The following is a 19,058-nucleotide window of genomic DNA, read 5'->3' on the forward strand; positions in this document are numbered from 1 at the left end:
CACAGCAAATGCTGTTGTTGGCATTATTGTGAATAAAGATATTCACCTCATTTGTCAAGTACGTTGGGGATAGGAAACAGGACACAAGGAAGACATGGAAGAAATTTTATAACAACAACCAACTTATTATAAAAGGCAAAACTATTGATGTCATTGATAATTGCCAGCCACACTGCATAATATACTTAAAACTGACAGAAGTTAGATGTATCTGTATACTGATGAGCAGGTCTCTGAGTCGATGCTGACATGAGATATCTTAAAAATAATATCTGAGTGAACAAACAGTTGCTACAGAAGTCTCGCTGGCAAGTATTCTTTTTGGTCCCAAACTCACTAATCACAAAAGCACATAAAAAGCATCAACTTGTGCAGATAAAGCAAGAAATACATCCAAAGGCTAGAAATCTGCAATGCTGTTGTCCCTATGGAGCACAGATCTGGACACTTACCTACCTCCTCTCCAAAACCACGTTTGTTGCAGTACTGTTTTGCTTTCAGTTCCCCACTGTTCTGCAGCACCCCAGTGCAAATGCACTTGTAGTTGAAGTTACCCCAAAGTGTAAAACACTATTTGGGAAGGACTCTACATCCTTCTTAATGGAAGGTCTATGAAACTGCTTGTACAAACTCAAAGTTAAGCTTTTAAGTTGTGTGTTGCTAATGACACTTCACAGTAACTAAATTAAAATAATGGAAGCAGAAATAACTGCTCAAAGAAGTAGAAAAAAAAATTATTCCTTGGTCTCATCAGATCACCTGTATAAATGTTGATTTCTTCCAATTTTAAGTGAACCATCATCAAGTGCTTATTAGTGATTTTACCAAATCCAGAAACTACATAACAATGAAGTACTTTCAGTCACTTAACCCCTTCAGTCTTTACAGTAAGTACGAAGATATCAACCACCCCACACTTTCCCCAAGCCCTCTTCCTTCTTTAAAGCCCTATAAAGAAAACATAAGCTAAGTGACAGAGTCTGAAAATCTAACATTACCTATACAGCCTGATTTATCATGCCTACCTGTTTCACTTGCCAACTCAAATCCCCCAGTGAACAGCTACTGAGTGCAGGAAAAGGTAACAATTTGGAAGACAAGACTGAATGAGTGTAAACCTATGGGATACTTGTGTAGCAAAGAAACCAAATCAGAGAAGGAAAGGTCAAAGGCCCTGTTGCACTTCACCAGCTCCTTTGCTACAACAGCCAGAACCAGAACTTCGAAAATACGGAAAGTATTTTCTTCCTTATTTAAAACTGAATTTTGGCAGAGCCAAGTGTATGTTTCTTGAGATCACAAACAGAAAGTTTCTAGTACATCACTAGCTACAAAGTTAACACAAACTCTGGAATTCTGCAGCAAACAGGCTAAGCCATTAGTGAGAACGAACAGAAAGAATGATCGATGGTTCTTGCAGCATCAATCATTTCACTGCAGAAGCAGCTATAGAAGAATAGCAAAAAGGTGGGAAACATTTAAGCTTCTTCTGGCTCTGACATTAGCTAGTACAGTGAAATGAGGTCAATAAAGTTTGTTTCGATGAATGAGAAATACACAGTTGTAAAAGCACACCCACACACTTGAAACTTCTTTGTAGTCAGAGGAACTCAGGAGTTCCTCCAGCAAACGTGGCGCAAGACATCACTTCTTTCCATAGAAATTAACCACCAAATGTCAATTGTCAGTAGCAGTTATTTCAGAACAAAATGCAATGTTCCGAACATGAAGCATGGCCGTGGCATGCTCCCAGCCTCTGCAGTGTCAGTGCTTCAGCTGCTTACGGCTATCACTAACCAGTTAAAATTTCCTGCAGCTGAAAAAGAACAGAAACAGGTGAAGACACAGAAGCTTCAAAGTACATGGACCTTGCTAGCACACAGCAACTGCCAGAACCTGTCAATATCATTATCTGCTGTTGACATGACCGTATTACTCCACCCTTTAAAACTTCATTCTCAGCTCTGACAAGCAGGAAAAGCCCCAGCTAGCTGATAGAACTTACAAAGTTCAAGTCTGGAAATCCCCTGGCTTATGTGCCTTTTTCTGTGCAAATACATACTCTGTCCAAAGGAGGGGGACTACACTCTTACTGTCAGCAAAGCACCTGGTCATGGCTGTTAACTCAATCTTTCCTATTCAGCAGCCCCTCAATTCAGAGAAATCAGAAGCATGAGCAGACTGAAATAAATCCAATCCTGAGAAGATTTAAGAAGGTACCTTTCATGTCTCCAGGAATACCTTACCATTACCTACAGCTTGATGAAATGGAACACGATCGAACCTAAAGACCATCAAAGTAGGAGACAGATATAGAATATTAAATGGTTGGGTTGGAAGGGACCTTAAAGCTCATCCAGTTCCAAACTCCTGCCACGGGCAGGGATACCTTCCACTAGATCAGGTTGCGCCAAGCCCTGTCTAGGCTGGCCTTGAACACTGCCAGGGATGGGGCAGCCACAGCTTCTCTGTGCACCCTGTGCCAGCGCCTTAGCACCCTCACAATATAGAATTTCTTCCTAATATGTAAACTAAATAAACCCTCTTCCAGTTTTAAGCCATTCCCCCTTGTCCTGACCCTACATGCCCTCTGTGGATTTCTTGCAGGCCCCTTCAGGCACTGGAAGCTGCTCTAAGGTCTCCCTAGAACCTTATTTTCCCAGGCTGAACCAGCTCAGCTCTCTCAGCCTGTCTCCAGAGCAGAGCTGCTCCAGCCCTCACAGCACCTTCGTATCCTCCTTTGAACTCACTCAAGCAGGTCCAGCCCCTCTTGTGTTGGGAACCCCCGAGCGGAACACAGTCCTACAGGTGGGGTCTCGTGAGAGCAGAGTAGAGGGGGAGAATCACCTCCTTCTGTCTGCTGGTCACACTTCTTCTGATGCAGCCCAGCACACTGACAGGTCACGTTCAGCTTTTCATCAGCTGAAGCCCTCAAGTCCTTCTCCTCAGGGCTGACCATTCAGTTTCTGTGTCAGCAACTGCTTGTGAATAGAAAAATTCTGCACCAAACACAGCACTTGCGTTCTATGAAAACCACTGATTATACCATGTTCTAGTCAGCATCCCAAAGGATTTCAGCATTACAGCAACTGCACGTTTAGAAAACTGGCTTTATAAGCAGAATTAAATTTAACAATAACCTTTTGCTTTTCCCCCACTAAGTTTTAATCAGTTAATCAGGAAAGAACTCCTCTGTCCCACTTCTTACACCCAGTGTTCAAAACATAGCTCAAAAACTACGACTAACCACTGAGTGTGCATTTTCTAACTTAGAATTAGTTTATTAACAAAGTAAGAAAACAAGAAGTGAATGAGCAGAAATGTACTGCACCTAGAATGAAACAGAGTGAAAGTACCAGCTAGAATACCAAAGCTAAGAGCAGTAAAACTTCAGCACACTGAAGTATTACTTGCAAAGAAGGAATCTATCCTAAAGAAGTATTACATCCTGGTTCTTCAAATTCCATGGAATAAAGCTATCTGATGACTACCACAGGTCACAAAACCAAGCTGTTTTCTTGGTAGGAAGAGAAAATGTATTTTTAAGAAGTTTTACCTTTTGAAAGAATGTTGAAAAATCTTTTGCAACATTTCCTTTTGCTGCTTTATTTTTTAAGGCCATCTCCTCAATGGTATCTTGAAGGAATTTAGCCAATTCAAGCTTTACTCTCAATTCTTTCTTCAATCTTTCCTCCTGTAAAAGAAAATGTTTGGTTTTAAAAGTTCTTTCCAGACGTAAGTGCAGTAAATACCACTTCTGCCCTCAGACAAGTCATGTGGAGCACGCCAGAGCTCCTACTCTTAACACACAGACAGGAGAACATTTGCTCTTACCAAAGACCCCCAAATCATACTGAAAAACAGGCTGATCAGCTCAAAGCTCCGTGAAACATGGGATGCAGTAACAACAGAAGTGCAGCACAAGTGGCCTCACCTGCTAAAACCAACATGCACCCACTGAATTAATAACAAAAAGATATAAACTAACCAACTGGTTTGGGTAATTCCCAGCTCTGGCATCCAGCACACAAACACTACAATACACCTCAGGAATTCATCCCAGAACTAGAAATGAATGGTTACTTAGATCCAAGTATACAATCATGACTGATCTTATCTGTGACTGACTGGGATCCCACTACAAACAAACCTCATGTAAGTCTTGTGTGCTCTGAAAGTGAGAACCTTTGGGGCTTTTTGGTGTGTTTTTACAAAGCTCTAACTAACTAAAGGAAATACAATTTAAACAAAGCAATGCATGAGAAGCTATTTTACATATTAAGTACACAGACAAAAAGTTTGCATCAAGGACTCAAATATTAAAACAAAATCTGCTTATTTTAATACAGAGTAAAAAAAAAAAGAAATTTCATAGCTTCATTTCTGCTTTGTAGGAGTCATAGAAAACAGAGATGAGAAGAGCAAAAAACCAAGAGAAGCTTACAGCTTGGATACCTAAGCACCTGCAGATACAAACAGGTAAACCAGGATGGCACTGGCTTGTTGTTATATGCTAACAGCAAGATCATCAAAACAACATGAAGAAGACAAAAGCATCCCCCTAATACAGAAGAAAAACCTAACTTACAGAATTTTTCTCATTTCTTTCTTTACCAGGGAAAGGTCTGTTTTTCCCAGACCGTATTACTGGATTCTAAATTCAGACCTGCTTACCTTTTTAGACTTTGTCTCAAATGTAGAGGGAAGCATATTAGGGAACAACTTAAGAGCTACTGGAAGCAAAAATTCCATGAATGGGACCACGAGAAAAACTAGGAAAGGGACCAAGCGGAACAGGTCGGCACATATTCGAAGAAACTGGAAGAAAAAGGAAGATACATGTATTGATAAGCAAAATCTAAATATTTATACAAAAATACCTGATATGATCATCCAAGTTATCACTTACATTCTCTCTATATATTTGCTACAACGGAAATTCAAAGTAACACAGAAAAAAAGATGTGATAAAGTCAGGTTTTAGTGTTGCTCTATACTGCTGAGTGCCAGGATTTCACCAGTTTTCAACACTATAGAAAGTATTTCTAAAGCCTGGCTGTGTCTCAATAGGATTACTGAACAAGTATCCCATTTAAACCTCTTAAAAGCACCTGAAAACAGGAGGTGGTCATTTGTTGTCATTAAAGCTGCTTAACTTCTTTTATTCATCTTTATTTGTGCTCCACCACTTCTTACATGCATGAGCTATTACTGTGGACTAAGTAATCAAGAATAAAATGAAATATCCCTCCCCCTCTGCCTCGTAACAATTGTAATGTACATTTAAATCCAGGGTAATGAGCCCAGCTTGGCAGATTCTTTTATTTTTAAATCACTGCTTTTCTAGAGCAGTAATCCTCTGAAACAGGCCAGTGCATTAGTTACTGAATCCTTAGCACATAAAATAAATACTGCCCTTTTGATTTCTATACACCCACAAATGTATGTATAAGGCTATAATCAAATCTTCCAGTACTCACTGGAAGCTTAATAACTTGGTTTATATTGGGGAGTGCAGATTTCATTTGACTCTGCCTCATTTTACAAAGCAAATAACAGCTTATGGGGAATATTGTCAGTTCCTAAATCAGACTGAAGGTCAGGTGTACACTACAGCACACTACTGCCAGAGCACTGCTGTTCAACATCATCATTTGCTAAACACAGCTATGACTGGCAAAACCTGGCAGCATAAATGGTACTACAGAAGTAAATGCATGTTTCCCCCTCCATCCCTTTCTCGGGCCAATCCAGGGGAACAGCAGCAACAACCAGCTGCATGTGGCTAGGGTGGCTTTGCTAGAACGCAAAGCCAGTAAAACTTCAACCATTGCTTCCTTAGTATAAAACCAGCCAAAATCCTGTGTACTGTCTGAGGAATATACAAGCTCCACAAAGTTGGACATTTTGTTTTGTATATAAAAAAATGCAGTTTTCCAGAAGGGATGCTTTGGTCCATCGTTTACAGGCACAGAGATATTTCCATTCATTCCAACCATAGAAGATAAATGACTACTAAGGAGTTCAAACAGATGTAAGAAAGTTTGGAAGAAATTTCTTATTCAGAACAAGTCCATTTTTCTCAAAGTTGTCTATAGAGGGGAGCAGAGTTCATATTTCTAGCTAGTACCTATTTTTAGACAGGACGTGCAAATATTTGTACAGGGCAAAATCCACATCCAGGAAAGCAGTTTTACGACTGGATTAAGCTAACCTAATGCTAACCTGAGACAATGTATGTAGAGTCATGAACATGCACTGCCAGTCACAGTGTGAAGGTTACACCACTGATTCAACTAAAACTAACTCATAAATACACACACCCTACACAAACAAGCAAAATAAGATCAATACAAACCAAAAGGTAAGGTGTTGGAAAACCTAAGCACCAAGCAGGACTGGCTTTTTTGCAGCAGCACAGTCCTGGATCATCTTCCATAAATCATGAAGCTGCACCCTCTGCTATTTCAAGGAAAACAGCCTTGCACAGGAACCTAATACAATGGTGCCTGATTACACACACATTATCTGTCAGCACAGCATGAAAAACTTGTGACTACTCTGTACCTGCTGCTACAGTTCTTGTATTCCACTTTTCCCACTTCTGCAGGGCTTAAGAGTTTGTAAAGCTGATGTACTTGCCGCAAACTCCACAGTGATTGCCATCTCCCTGCCATACCCTGAACCACCCTGCTGTGGGAGGCAGTGCTACAGCAATTAGTTTTTAACTGCCAGTATCATATTTTGCATGTTGTACTTTTCCCTGCCTTCTCTCCCGAGTGTAGATACGTGATCCTGCTGAAGCCAAACCCTACCAGCAATTGTAAAAGCTGGATTTTGGTGCTAACTTTTGGTTTACATAAGCACTAGCTCTCTTGCATTAGCCATGCTGCAATTTCTTGTTAATGCGGTTAGATTACTTAGATATCTTTCCATTATTTCCTCCAAAGAGGAAGGAAAGGGCAGACAGAAATAACTCCTTTGTCAGTGTGTGTAAAGATAAGGTTTCTCCAGCATGTCAGTTCATATGCACTTTAGTACATTTAAAGCAGTATGTACTTCAAATATATATATATACATATATATATTTAAATTCAGAAGCAACTTTTGCAAAGCTAATCTGGCATCAAAGTTTTCAGACTTCTTCAATTTAGGCAGTATATTACAAGTGAAGGCTGATCTGATAAAATATGAGCTGTGCTGAAACAAAACAAGGTTTTAAAAAAGCACATGTAAAGGGTTTTATTCTGTTCTAGGGTGGTCTGCTTGTCAGTGACCCTGGGTTCTAAGCCATTCAAGAGACAGGGCAGTCTCTACCTACATAGAAAGAAAACATAAAACTTCGATAGAGAAAGTAACATCACTGTAGTTCTTAAAGCTAATTCCTCAACATCTTCTACACTGGATTGCACACAAATACACACACCACACCGTTAGATAAGAGACAGGCTACATCAATGTAAACACAGATTTATACCTGCATAATGTAACTCGATTTTATTTTAAAGAAGGGAATTGATACTGAAATTGCACAAAAAAAAAAAAAGAATTCAGGAAGGACAAATGCCAGACCATCACATAAACACATGACAGCTCTGTCATCACTAGATGACAAAACTAAAGAGCAAGCGAATGATTTAATCCATCTACTTGATGGAATAATGCATGTGTGTCCAAAGATAACACATTACTTCTAATTCATGCCTTCTAGAACACAGTCCTGATCTTTCAGCAGAAGTATTTCCATGATATTCATATTTTACTGGTGCTTATGTAATTCCTCAGAAGTGTGGCTCAGTGAACATGAAACAGGCAGGAAAACCAGTGGTTCCAATCTTGCTCTCTGGCGGATTTCTGATCCTGTTTTCAACCGTAAGTTAATTTGTCTCACTCGGTTTTCCAAGTTTCCCAAAGCCCTCAATAAGCCAGCACAAGCCAGAACCGCTACTTCAAGAAGTCCTGCAGTCCTCATTCACCCCTGTCCTCAGTTACTCTTTCTTGGCACTACATAATCCCCCTCATATGTCAGCACAGACTGTTATATTTACTGCTGAGCAATGTTTCAGCTGACCAGCTGCCAAGCATACTCCTGGACCAGCAGAAGGAAAAGTGCAAAAATAAACAGCATGAAGATGCTGAGAACCAATACCACCACTCAGTTGTAGAAAGAGACCAAATGTAATCACAGGTGAACACTGCTACATGCGCATTTCATTCTTGTTATTTGGCTAATCTTGCAAATATAGGAGAAAATCCTTTTTTGCATACTGCATTATGATGTGATTTTTAATTACACATTAAAATGCTCAGTTATGCACCAAACCATCAGTAGATTATTAAAACAATGAGAAAATATTCCTATTTTTGACTATTTAACAAAAAAAGTTGAAGGCAACCTAACACAGTTTGTCCAGTGCACAAACTGCAGAGAACCACTGTCAAAGCACATATACTTTTCACTCTCCAGCATTTCCAGCACTGGAATTTTTTTTCTATATAAACTGCTTAAACATCTTGCCTTTAAAAACAGTAAAATGAGAGCTATTAAGTTATCATGTTTAACTACACCAGTTTTAAAACAGCTTATTATTTTGTGGTCTTTCCATATAGAAGAGCTGACACTGAATGTTTTTAAATACCCTATCTTTTAATTCTAGTTGAATAAGCCCATTTACTTCTTCCACAAACTGAAATTACTATTGAAACGCATGTCATTCTCATTTACTCTCATTTTGCACTCCAGATCTCATCTCCATCCTCTCTTCCCTTTTCTTTAAAACTGCCAGTTGCATTTTTACAGATTCAGCTACATGCCATGAAGAAAAACAAAAGTATAAATCAAAGCTTTCCTCAAATTATCATTTTTGTACTAAAATTACCTCATGAATCTATTTTTAATTGAGACAGTACCAACGTCTGATTATCCATCACGCATTTCAAGCTGCAGATACTCTTCTGTTAAAAACCCCAAACACCTACAACAGAACTGGCACAAATCCAACCTTTCTAAAAAGTGGTTTCCCTGTCTTCTTCCAGCTGCAGCAAAAAAGCAGAGAAAGTGACCGTGTACACACATGTAGCACATGGATGGGAACTTGAGAACAAAATACAGCTGCTGTCCACATGGCAGAACAGAAGAATCCTCTGCTATTCCAACCAGAAAATACCCAATTTATCTTCACTAATGGGGAACAAGAGTAAAATGTTTTAGAATCATATCCAAAGTTTTTAGTGTCCACAAGGAGGAAGAGGGAAAATGCACCTAGCAATTTTAATTCTAGGAACAGATGACAACAAAAAGAACCAATTCAGCTCAAATAAAATGGAGCAACTGCTAAGGATACTCAAACAAAATTGGTATTTATTCAGTACCTGTCTCCGTTCTCGACGAGACAAAGTGTTTCCATGAAGTATTCTCCAGAGCATCCTTGCAGCTATTTTTGTGTCAATCCACAGTAATCGAAAACCATGGTAGTAGTGCTTCAGTTCATCCACAATCCTCTGTCCAATAGATTTTTTCACAACTTCCACTTCTGCTGGACTATATACAGGACCTCCTTCTTCCAACTTCTTGTTTTTGTCCTTTAAGGACTTCAGTGACTTTTCAACTATGGAGTCATCTCGAAGGGGACATGAAGAATGCCACCACCTAACTGGAAGATACTGGGGACCTAAAATACCCATGGTTGCTAGTGGCGTCCATGAGCCAGAAGAGCTCCTAAGAGCAAAGTGTATTTGTTCAGATCCTTTAGTCCAACAACAGTAGCGATCTTTTTTGGAGTATGCGTAAACAGGAGGGACACTAGTGCAGTATTTGAAGTGTACAGTCCTTCAAAAGAAAAAAAGCATTCAGGGATTAGCAACAGATCATAAGCTATTTCTGTATTTCTATGTATTTGTGCAATTATATAATTTTATGTGTTTATAAAATGCATCATTTGACAAATATCTACCACATATTTGAGGAAAAAAAACCCCAACCTGTGACTCTGAAGATCAATGTCTATGCCCTGAAAAGAACACTTGGCTTTATTTCATGACAGAGCCTTGGGAAACATGGTCTAGGGTAAGGAGTCCCCACCTCCCATTGCAGGGGGTTAGAACTGGATGATCTTAAGGTCCTTTCCAACCCAAACCATTCTATGATTCTATGTAGGGAATTTTCCATTAAACATCTTTGACAAGGTAGCTTATCTCACTCCAGTAAAGAGTAGCAACCAGAAATGCTTTCCATTTAGAAAGCCACATTTGAATATACATCTATAAATCCATAGTAAGAAAGCCCCTTCTATTACTTTTCATGTTTGAGCAAAATGCCTGAGAAAAAAATAGAACTTGTAGACCTGGGACAGGTGCTGAGGTAGAGGAAGGTATTTACTACCAGAGAAACCAGATTTCATTAGAGTTCCTCTTACTATTTCCATGTGCCTTGTTTTCCTTTTACAGCGATAACTTTTGCCTAAGATTCCATCATGGTACTGAGCTGGGGCACCCAGAACAACGCTCTTCTACCATAGTCAGAATGTTGTTCTTTAATTAAATGTAAACTGAGGTTAGCAGGGCAGAACTGTTCAAACACCTCAAACACCCCAAACCCTCATTATACACTGAGAAGTACTTATTACATGCAAGTAGAATTGTAACAGTAACTAAAATATGTCATATAAAAGAGTTCCATTAGGTGTCCCACAAACTGAAATGCCAGTATCAGCTTGCCTACGGGACAGAAATCTGCGGTGTTTCTTCATGGAGCCCTACCAAAACAAAATCTGCCTTCAGTCAAGCAACTGCAAGTAAGTGCAAGTGGCTCTACAGCTCTGAGTCACACTTTAAGGAAACAAATAGTTTATTGAACACTTACAAGTATTAGCCTCTCTCAATTCTATTTTCAGCTAGCACTTTTTAAAATTTGTTACCACATACATCCAACAAGGTTTACATGATTGTAATGGTTTTGGCTATTTAATGCTAAAGACAGCTTTGTATAAAAAAATATTGAATTATTACTTTTTAAAGACATTATTTTCTAGGTTAAACTAAAAGTTTAAGCATCTGCCCATTCAATGTCAGACAACTGTTGAAACATAGTAATCTGATCATTGAATCTTCCTGCTTAACTGGAAACCTGCACACTTGCACAGATACTAACTAATGAAAAGCACAGTTCCTTAAAGAAAATAAAGTCCATATTCCAAACCAGATTAAAACACTTGTATAAATGAATCCATCCTGACTCTTAACCCATTTCCCAAAAGCAAAGCTCCAGGCCTACAGACCAAGTTCCACTTGCATACAACTACATCGTTCTGCACGCAGAGAGGAAGGGAGCTCTCCCTGTAGAACTGGTTCCGAGGCTGGAGGGAAACAGACCTTCACAGGAAATGTGCCTCTCTGAACAGACCTTAACTACTTAGACACAGAACTTCTATGTCAAACTGTCCTTAGCACTTGTATCATTAGAGTCCCTTGATTTTGCAATTGTGTCACGTGAGGTATATGCACTAGTTTGCCTTATTCTGAGCAGCAACATCAGCAGCTTTTGGTAAAAACCCCAACCAAATTCTCAAAATAACAACAAGAATTTCTTTCCCTATATTCTGCTGCTCATGTAACAGACTTCAAATCACAAGTTTCTAATTAGCCAACAGAGAGGCTTCATATAGTAATCTACTAAAAAGCAAACAGAGATTGAAAATGCTTTATGGACTAAAAACCCTCTCATAACTCATTATACAGTAAGTGATACAGAACTAACACGACTAAAAAAATAATTACTTTGTTTCATGTTGGAGGGTTTTGTCTAGAGACACATCCTTATGTCAAAATGGAAACCTAGGAAATTGAGAACAGTCACTGTTTCCTGAGCAGTTAGACTGTAAATAAACTACAGAATACATATTTTAACATTCCAAGGAAAGGCGTTAGAAAATTCATATCCGCAAATACGCGCTGTGAGCCAAGGCAGGAACAGGGAATGGATCCCACCAACATCCAACTCCTTAAGTTCTATCAACAGCACACACAGGCAGGATTTGTTTTCAGAGGACACCATCTCTTACAAGAGACTCATCCAATGCTATACCATACAGCAAACTACTTTGGTGTAATGAAGATACAACTCAAACAACCTACATTCCTAACTGTTAATTATGCTCTTCAAACTAGCTGTGGCTGATGTTTACTCTTTGGAACTCCACAGAGGAAGTATGCCCATGGCATCCTGTAGGGTCACCTGGAATCACTCAAGAACAAGATTAACATTCTATTGCTCTCACATCACAAGTGAAACAAAAAGGGAGGAAGTGGGTGAAAGGAATGAAGATCTCATTCTCACCTACACACACCCAAGCAGGTGAAGAGCATGATATTCAGACTGCCTTTGATCTGTCACTAACACAAGCTGAAGCTAATATTTTTGCACTTTGTCTAGAAGACTTAAACCCACATTTTCTGATAGTGTAACTAACTGAGAGCTTTGTAGAGTTTTGAGTTTAGGAAAAAATCATCTTTACTCACATATTGTTCGCCAGCCTCAGGGACGTGCAGCTGAGACATGCCCGATCTCCCAAGTTACCTAGAAAAATACCAAGAATTAGCAGTAATTCAGAAATTCAGGAAGACATTTATCCATGTAGTGAATTGTACACAAATGTGAGGTGCAAAAGACAGACTTAGAATCCTAGAATGGTTTGGACTGGAAGGGAGCTTAAAGCTCATCCAGTTCCAACCCCTGCCACAGGCAGGGACACCTTCCACTACAGAAGACTGCTCCAAAACCCATCCGACCTGGCCTTGAACACTGCCAGGGATGGGGCAGCCGCAACTTTTCTGGGCAACCTGTGCTAGTGCCTCAGCACCCTCACAGGGAAGTACTTCTTCCCTGTATCTAATCTCAGTCTCCCCTCTGTCATCTTAGAGCCATTCCCCCTTGTCCTGTCCCTACAAGCCCTTGTCAAAAGTCCCTCTCTGGATCTCTTGTCAGCCCCTTCAGGTACTGGAAGGCTACCAGAAGTTCTTCCAAGAGCCTTGTATTCTCCAGGCTGAACAACCCCAGCTCTCAGCCTATCTTCACAGCAGAGGTGCTCCAGCCCTCACAGCATCTTTCTGGCCTCTTCTGGACTTGCTCCAACAAGTCCATGTCATTCTTACGCTGGCGGTCCCAGAGCTGAATGCAGTACTGCAAGTGGGGTCTCACAGAAGAAGAGTAGAGGGGGAGAATCCCCTCCTTTGACCTGCTGGTCACACTTCTTTTGATGCAGCCCAGGACACAGTTGGTTTCTGGGCTGTATGCACACACTGCTGGGTCATGCTGGGCTTCCTGTCAACCAGCACCCAAAGTCACTCAACACTGATCTCCACATGGACATTGAGCCATTGACCACAACTCTTTGAGTGTGAGCATCCAGACAATTCTTTGTCCACTGAGTGGTCCATCCATCAAATCCATGTCTCTCCAAGTTAGAGACAAGGATGTTATGCAGGATGGTCTCACATGCCTTGCACAAGTCCAGGTAGATGACATCAGCCAGTCTTCCCTTATCCACCAATGCTGCAACCCTGCCATAGGAGGCCACCAAATGTCAGGCACAACTTGACCTTAGTGAAGCCATGCTGGCTGTCACAAATCACCTCCTTATTTTCCATGTGCCTTAGTACAGTCTTCAGAAGGATCTGCTTCATGATCTTGCCAGGCATGGAGGTGACACTGTAATTCTCCAGGTCTTCCTTTTTCCCCTTTTCAAAAATGAGGGTTATGTTTCTGCTTTTCCAATCAGCAGGAACTACACTGGACTGCCTTTGCTTCTCAAATATGATGGATAATGGCTTGGTAGCTTCATCTCCCATTTCCCTCAGGACCTATGGATGCATCTCATCAGGTCCCACAGACTTGCGCACCTTCAGTTTTCTTAAATAGCCTTGAACCTGATCTCCTACAGCAGGTAGTTCTTTATTCTTTCAGCCCCTGCCTGTGCCTTCTGTGACCTTCTATTTTAGGAATGGCTCTGTTAAAAGCACAAAAAAGGTGCTTCTTAACAGCAGCTACCTTATGGTGCACTGATTCTGAGCACCTTCACAATTTGGATGACTGTACATCACAAACAACCAAGACTGAAATTATTCTTGCTTTGACAATAACCAAGTACTGAAGCCCAAATACCTCACTCAAAAGTCAAAGCACAAGCCTTGTTCTTCTCTTTCTCTCAACCTGTAATCCCAATTCATAGGATAGAGAAAGTGACAACAGGAGGGAAGCAATTCTGTAAAGCAGCTGACATCTCCATCAGCGTTAAAGCAAATTGTCCATATACACAGCTGAACTCTGTGTGGTCACGAGGACACTGCCTGCACTTGAACTACTGCCTGAAGACAGGTTGTTAAGTCCCTCAGATAAACAACTACATTGCAAAAGAACTTCACTGAAAGCACATGTAATTTTCTTTAATGGCTCCATGACAAGACAGAATTACACCATTCAAATGGAGCGCTTGCCAAGCGTCTAGGATGAAATGTTTGGTTTTCTTTAAAGTGAGAGAACAAATAAAACATGAAAAGGAACCTAAACATGCCTCACTAGAGGTGGAACCACAACCACTTCAGTGTATTGCTGTCCATTTTGATTAGCACCTGGTAAAAATAGCTCTGCCCCTGCATCTGTCTGCAAAGGATATAAAATGGTCCTGAAGGGCAAGAGACAGAACCGAAGACTATGAAAGGAACTATGTTCCTCAAAATGAATTTTAATAAGAGTCCTCAAGGAGGAGTGATATCCATACACGGGCATCCTCCATCCAGGTACAGAGACAAGGAGCATCTAGTCTGGAAATCAACTGTGGAGACAATCAAATGATAAATTATCTAAGTCAGTTCACATGCTTCAATAAAGGGCCATGCTTGAAAGCCTTACAAACATCCAACACCATGGAAGTACCATCAGATACATAAAATGCTTCCTAGTGGCGTTATGCCATCTACAATCACCAAAACCCATCCCTGAGACCTTCATAAAAGAACCAATCTCCCTAAAGCAACTTAAAATAATAATAATCTTGTATCATAGAATCATAAAATAGTGAGAGTTGGAAAAGACCTCATCACCAACCCCCCTGCCATGGGCCATAAACAGCTAGCTGCAACAACTCAATAGCTGCCCAATACCAAGTGCAGAAAGACTGCTGGACAGCACCAAGGAAGATCACACAAGCAAGACTCTTAAATGCATTGTCTCTTTTTGGTCAATCTTTTCAGAATTCACTGTTAACGAAACAAAAATGGAAGGCTGGATGGAGTAGATCCACTGTGGCTTATTCCTCACATGTGGAACCTACTATTTCTGGTCAGTCCTACGAGACAGCAGGATAGAAATGTCATTTTAGAGGCTAGTGGTCAGGTTTTCCACTATCAAAGACAAAGCCTATGATAGAACCTGAATCAGCCAACTGTATCTGAGAAAACACAGCACTCAACGCTGGTCACTGAAAGCCTTCTCCCACAGAATATCCTAATTATTAGAGGAAAAGAGATAGCTGCAAAATCACTTGGGGCAACCAGAAAGTATAAAAAAGTGGGGGGAATAAGCGAACTTATTAAAGAATTTCAAAAATCTAGGGATGTTCCATGCTAAGTGGCCTTTGATGCCATTACAGCAAAAGCTTTGACTTGGCAGTGCAATAGGAAAAGGATTTACCCATGTCTACTTATACTCAACTCTAACAGGTACTCACTGCCACTGCAAGCAGAGTTGGGAAAAACTGCCTCTTCCTTGCTCAAAAATCAAGCCTCACGAATTTGTGAAGGGATACTCTCCAGTATTTACAGAAAGACAGGCAGCTGAACTGCTTGACCTAAGAGGCTTCCCATCTCAGCAGGATGTGTTTGGCTTTAAGAACAGCTGAGTAAAGCAGAGAAAATCTCAATCTTGAGGGACAGAAAGAGAATCTGTTCCTCTCACCCAAGTGCCAGGAAGCATACAAAACCTGCGTGCCAAAAACAAGCCCCACTAGTAGGGGACACTACCTGCTATAGACAGGTGTCCCTGGAACAAAGAGCGTGATCATAGAATAGTTAGGGTTAGAAAGGACCTTAATATCATCAAGTTCCAACCCCCCTGCCATAGGCAGGGACACCTCGCTCTAAACCATATCATCCAAGGCCTCGTCCAACCTGGCCTTGAACACTGCCAGGGATGGAGCATTCACAACCTCCCTGGGCAACCCATTCCAGTGCCTCACCACCCTAACAGGAAAGAATTTCCTCCTTATATCCAATCTAAACTTCCCTTGTTTAAGTTTTAACCCATTATCCCTTGTCCTATCACTACAGTCCCTAATCAGTCCTGGGGATCAAAACTGTCTTGAAGTTTTCAGACAGAACTCCATAACAAAGACACTGTCACATCACTTCTTGTAGTTTTCTTCTCCAACGAGACCCTTTAATTACAAGGAAGGGGCCAAAGAACAGAATTCCAAAGTCACCCCAAGAACACACTCTGACTCAAACCCCTGTTGTCACACACCCATTCGGAGTGTGAGCAGGCACACAGAAACATCATGTCACCAAAAGGATCTGCAGAATAATTGACAATTTCAGCTTCCTGCCAACAAGAGCTCTTTATGTTCTGCAGTGTCTGTTCTAACCATGTACCTAAGAATAAGCCAGCCCTGAAACAAAATCTATACTTTCTTCAGAAAGGAGCGAAGTCCATACTCCTTGCTTCTAGGCTAATACAGACAGCCAGAAGTGTCTGAGCAAGGTGAGTTAGCTTACCATGCTCAACACTGTTAAAGGACACCTGCATTAGGATTACTTGGTTTGAGTAAGAAAGGCAGTAGTGTTAGAAAACCTGTATGTTAACAAATTCCTGGAAAAAAAGAAAGTAATGAGAAACTTCAGTTTTAAATATAAGGAAACATCAAACCCAAAGTTTTAAATGCAGAATAGCTGTGTAGTGTCACTATGCTTAGTTTTTAAAAATAAAAAGCTAACACAAAGTAAGTCTCTACACAAGTATAAGCTTGAAGCCTGATCTTTATGGGAAGAACAGTTGGGATTCTTAGAAGCACTTAACTTAATCTTAGACTACTTACACGTAAAGCAAACAAGATAAGCTAAGTAAAGCAAAACACTAAACAAAGCATTACACCATAAGGTGTTAATACTTGATTAACACTCTAAATAAAAGCATTAATTGTATCAGAAGCACAGTGCACCACCGCACACAGATTATTTGATTCTACTGCAGTATTTCAGCAAATGAGAATTTTCAGATGAGATTTATAACACGCATATTTGTAGTGATCATCAGCATTTCTTCTTACGCCATGCCTCAAGAAATCAAAGCTCCCATCTAATTTAAAGGTACATGCATGTACTTCTTTCCTCATTTTAAATGAGCTAGACAGCTAAAATACTCTGGGGTTTTGTTCAGATCACGGGACAAGCTTAACCTAAATAAATGCCTTTACAACAGTGGCTAAAATAAACACCAACTAGAGGAAGCTACCATTCTTGAGTGACTACTGGTAAGCAAGAAGCTACCTTGTTTCGCATAAATGAACAAGGATCTATATGGTTGAGCAGGTTTGCCAGAACCTGAACGTGCAGACGGGCTGTTCTCACTGACAGCACTTCAGTGTCAGTGACAAACCACTCGCTGCCCTAAGCTTGCACTCAGTCCTCACTAAACCCCGGCCATTCCAGCTCAGGGACATAAACAGCAACCGCAAGCCCCACGTACGTCACAAGCTGTCAGCTGCTTCATGCCATTAAACTTCACCGCCAAAAGGTATTTCAACTGCCAAATTACCTTGACTATTACTAGAAACCGTACCACATGCTGCATTCCCTTTCTATTTCCCCAAGCTTTCAAAGCCACTTGGAAAAAGGCAAATCCACCTTTCCTTCCTAATATGGACTAAGAAAATAACCTCCTGTACTTTCTTAAAGGGCAACGAGAAGCATGTAACTAGTGACAACATCACTTCACAGCCAAGCTACACTGAGAACAAGGCAGGCAGGAGCTAAGTGCAATAACGTGCTCCGCCTCAATGAAAAACACATCTTTGACTTCCTGGCCAGCCGGCATTGGAAAGACTCATGTGTCCTCACTGCCGTTAGAGCATCCCTCAAACCGCCCTGGCCCGAAGGTGAGCGTTAAGAGACGACCTCACCCACGACCGAGGGCCCCGCCAGAAGCGCCGTGCCCAGCCCCGGCTCGCCGGTGAACGGCACAGCGGGGACCTCGCCACTGCCCTTCCCTCCCGCAAAGACCTCCCCGCCCATACCGGGAACCCTCAGTCGTCCCCGCCTCCCCCTCCCCCTAGGCCTTCAGCGTCGCACAGGCCTGGCAGGCCGACTGGCAGCGCAGCCTTGCCGCACCCCACCACAGGGCCTGGCCAGGGCCGGGCTGCCGGCTGGCCCGCGGGGAGGCTCACCCAGCTGCGGCTGGCGGCGCAGCGCTCGGGGCAGGCGGCAGGCCCGCCGGCCGCAGGTCTGTAGCAGCATGGACGCCATCTTAGCAGCGGCGGCGGGCTGGCGGCCTGCTCATGCCCCGCCGCTCGGGCCCAGCGCGGCGATCCCCACACACGCCGCAAAGCCGGGCCCTGGCCGCCGGCAACGTTCGCATAGCCCCGCCCTCCGCGCAGGGCACGCCGGGAAGTGTAGTCCTCGGGGCGCACGGTAAGCGGCAGGGGGGTGCGGGTCACACGGCATGCCGGGATATGTGACCGTGGATGGCGCCGGCGGGACACTGTGCGCGGTGCATGCCGGGAGATGTAGTCCTGCCGCACGCGCGGCGGACTGGTCAGCGCTTCTCCTTTCTGGCAGCCGGCAGAACGGGAGAGCGGGTGGGCAGCTTTCCGGGGACCGGGGCTATGGAAAAGCCGCCCAAGAGGGCCGGGAGCAGTACGGGGTTTGTTTACCCTTGGGGGCCGTGTATCGCAGCACGCTTATCCCCCGCCGCGCCGAGAAGGTCACGCAGGCCGTGTGCGCTGAGGGGTCGCTGCCGGACGGGGCGCGGCGGACTGGTCAGTGCTTCTCCTTTCTGGCAGCCGGCGGAACGG

At 42.2% G+C, this 19,058-nt stretch overlaps 1 protein-coding gene across 2 annotated transcripts in view; it reads right to left on the reverse strand.

Annotated features, from left to right (window-relative positions):
* The window catches only part of LETM1 (leucine zipper and EF-hand containing transmembrane protein 1), a 32,095-nt gene extending 13,469 nt beyond the window's left edge, over positions 1–18,626 (reverse strand). For both annotated transcript variants that reach the window (XM_061359825.1, XM_061359824.1), the window contains exons 1-5: positions 18,432–18,626; positions 12,517–12,574; positions 9,373–9,829; positions 4,675–4,818; positions 3,557–3,694 (exon numbers count right to left, since the gene is read on the reverse strand). In XM_061359825.1, coding sequence (XP_061215809.1) covers positions 3,557–3,694; positions 4,675–4,818; positions 9,373–9,829; positions 12,517–12,574; positions 18,432–18,510 — 876 coding nt within the window. In that variant the 5' untranslated portion in view covers positions 18,511–18,626. The remainder of the gene's footprint in view (positions 1–3,556; positions 3,695–4,674; positions 4,819–9,372; positions 9,830–12,516; positions 12,575–18,431) is intronic.
* Between the last annotated feature and the right edge of the window lie 432 nt (positions 18,627–19,058).

Source organism: Neopsephotus bourkii, unplaced genomic scaffold, assembly GCF_033783945.1.
Source record: "Neopsephotus bourkii isolate Nb327-2 ecotype Australia unplaced genomic scaffold, CSIRO-AGI_Nbou_v1 NB_994, whole genome shotgun sequence".
NCBI classification, from domain to species: Eukaryota; Metazoa; Chordata; class Aves; order Psittaciformes; family Psittacidae; genus Neopsephotus; species Neopsephotus bourkii.